Raw genomic sequence first — 2,021 nt, 5'->3', positions numbered from 1 at the left:
AAAATAAAATAATAAAAAGTAAAAAACGTAAAAAGTGAAAAAGATAAAAAAAAATCCCCACTTTTCCAAGACTTTTCTGCTTTATATACGTCTCCCTCTATTTCCTCACTACTTCATCACTAAGAATCACGTTTCTGCTCAGTTACAAAAAGTTCCACTATCTCCTTTCTTCCTCCCTTCCTATCTCCTCTTTTTTTTTTAATCTTCTGCAGTTCGTAGCGATTTTATTTAACTGAATTCATTTTACCCTCGAAAAACGTATAGTTTTCTGTTTCTTGATCATATATATTTGAACTGATTAATGTTTCTCCTACCAAAAAAAATGATCCAAATTTAAGCTTTTCTTGATCAAATACCAAAAGAATATAACTGAAAATTTTCTTTAAGATTTTTCCAATGGAAAAAGTTGGTTCTTGGGACACAAAGATTGTCATCAGTGAGCTAACACAAGGTAGAGACCTTGCGAATGAGCTGAAAAACCAACTTCAGCCCGCAAAATCGCGAGAGGCATGTGGATATTTGGTGGAGAAAATACTTTCGTCTTATGATAATGCATTATCAGTGCTCAACGACATGTCTTTTCTTGAAAATCCTTCACAAATTAATGGCTTGTTGGGATCAGCTAGCCCAAGAAGCAGTGACGGTTCTGATCTTATCGACTCTAAAGATCGTGTCATCAAGAAAAGGTAAATCTTAGACAGTTCTCGTCGTTTTTTTCTTAGTAAAGAATTCATTTCAAAGTAAATTTATTCATTTTTTGGGGGTTTTTTTTTTTTTTTATGGATTGATTTACAGAAAGACATTAGCAAAATGGAGTGAGCAAGTGAGAGTTTGCAGTGGAACAGGACTAGAAGGCCCTCTTGATGATGGATATAATTGGAGAAAATATGGGCAGAAAGATATTTTAGGGGCTAAATTTCCAAGGTGAGGCATTCTTTATATGTTGATATTACTATCAAATATTCGCGGAGATTAGGCAAAATACAACAATAAAGCATGTTTGGTACGCAATATTTGATAAGTCATTTTAGTACTACTTAGTATTGTATAATCTAACTTATCAAAAGAACGACTCAAGAGTTATATTGGTTTAATGGGACTTCAAGGCTGAGAAGGTGTTACAAAGCTGACGAAATTAATTTCGATTTGTCTTTTCTTCTTAAATCTCAATTAAATGTCCAATGGACTTAAAAACATTGTACTGAAACTTATCTAGTTGCTTCTTTGTAGTCCCCTTTGATGAAATTTGTTTGGACATGTCTTGTTTTCACCGAGTTAAGGAAACTACGTGACGTGGTTCTATGTAGGACTGAACATACAATAGTAATTCTGCCTGATATCAAGCAGTCCGCCCACCTCACCAAACGAACCAGTAGGTCTAATATTCTAATGGGACTCTACGGCTGAGAAGGTGAATTGAAGATGATGAAGCCAATTTCGACATATCTTTCCTTCTTCGCAATTATTATACATCGTACTAGGACTTATCTAGTTGCTGCTCTGTAGCCCCCCTGATATCATCGCTTTCACAAGAAAAAAATTGCCCCTTTTTTGTGTCTAATGTTGAGTTCTTTTGCAATTACGTGCAGGGCATATTACAGATGTACACATCGAAACACACAAGGATGTTTGGCAACAAAACAGATTCAAAGAACAGATAAAGACACTTCGATTTTCGAGGTCACATATAATGGAGCACACAGTTGTATTCAAGAAAGGCTAAAACAGAAGAAAGAAAATTCTCTAATATTAAAGAAAGAAGAAGAAGAAATTCAAAGACATGAAGCTCAACAAAATATGATCATTCTTAAAAATGAAACTCAAGAATTGGATACCAAGGAAGAAATTTTCCCTCCCTTTGAATTCTTTTCAGAGCATATAAAGGAAAGCAATTTCTCAGCAAATTATTCACCTCCATTTTTATCTTCAACTACATCCGAGTCATATATGAACAATTTCGAGATTCATCACAATTTGCAAACTTCAGAAACAGACTTCAGTGAGATAATTTCGAATCTAGC

General features: G+C 34.3%; 1 protein-coding gene across 1 annotated transcript; it reads left to right on the top strand.

Annotated features, from left to right (window-relative positions):
- Positions 1-108: 108 nt before the first annotated feature.
- Positions 109-2,016, top strand: LOC111379198 (probable WRKY transcription factor 53; the record flags this gene model as incomplete). The annotated part of the gene is made up of 3 exons (XM_023002544.1): positions 109-686; positions 796-924; positions 1,590-2,016. Coding segments are annotated over exons 1-3 (846 nt in total), but the record flags the coding sequence as incomplete, so codon positions are not given.
- Between the last annotated feature and the right edge of the window lie 5 nt (positions 2,017-2,021).

This window comes from Olea europaea, unplaced genomic scaffold (assembly GCF_002742605.1).
Source record: "Olea europaea var. sylvestris unplaced genomic scaffold, O_europaea_v1 scaffold19478, whole genome shotgun sequence".
NCBI classification, from domain to species: domain Eukaryota; kingdom Viridiplantae; phylum Streptophyta; class Magnoliopsida; order Lamiales; family Oleaceae; genus Olea; species Olea europaea.
Note: the sequence above shows the minus strand (reverse complement) of the source record. Positions and strands in the feature narration are given on the sequence as shown.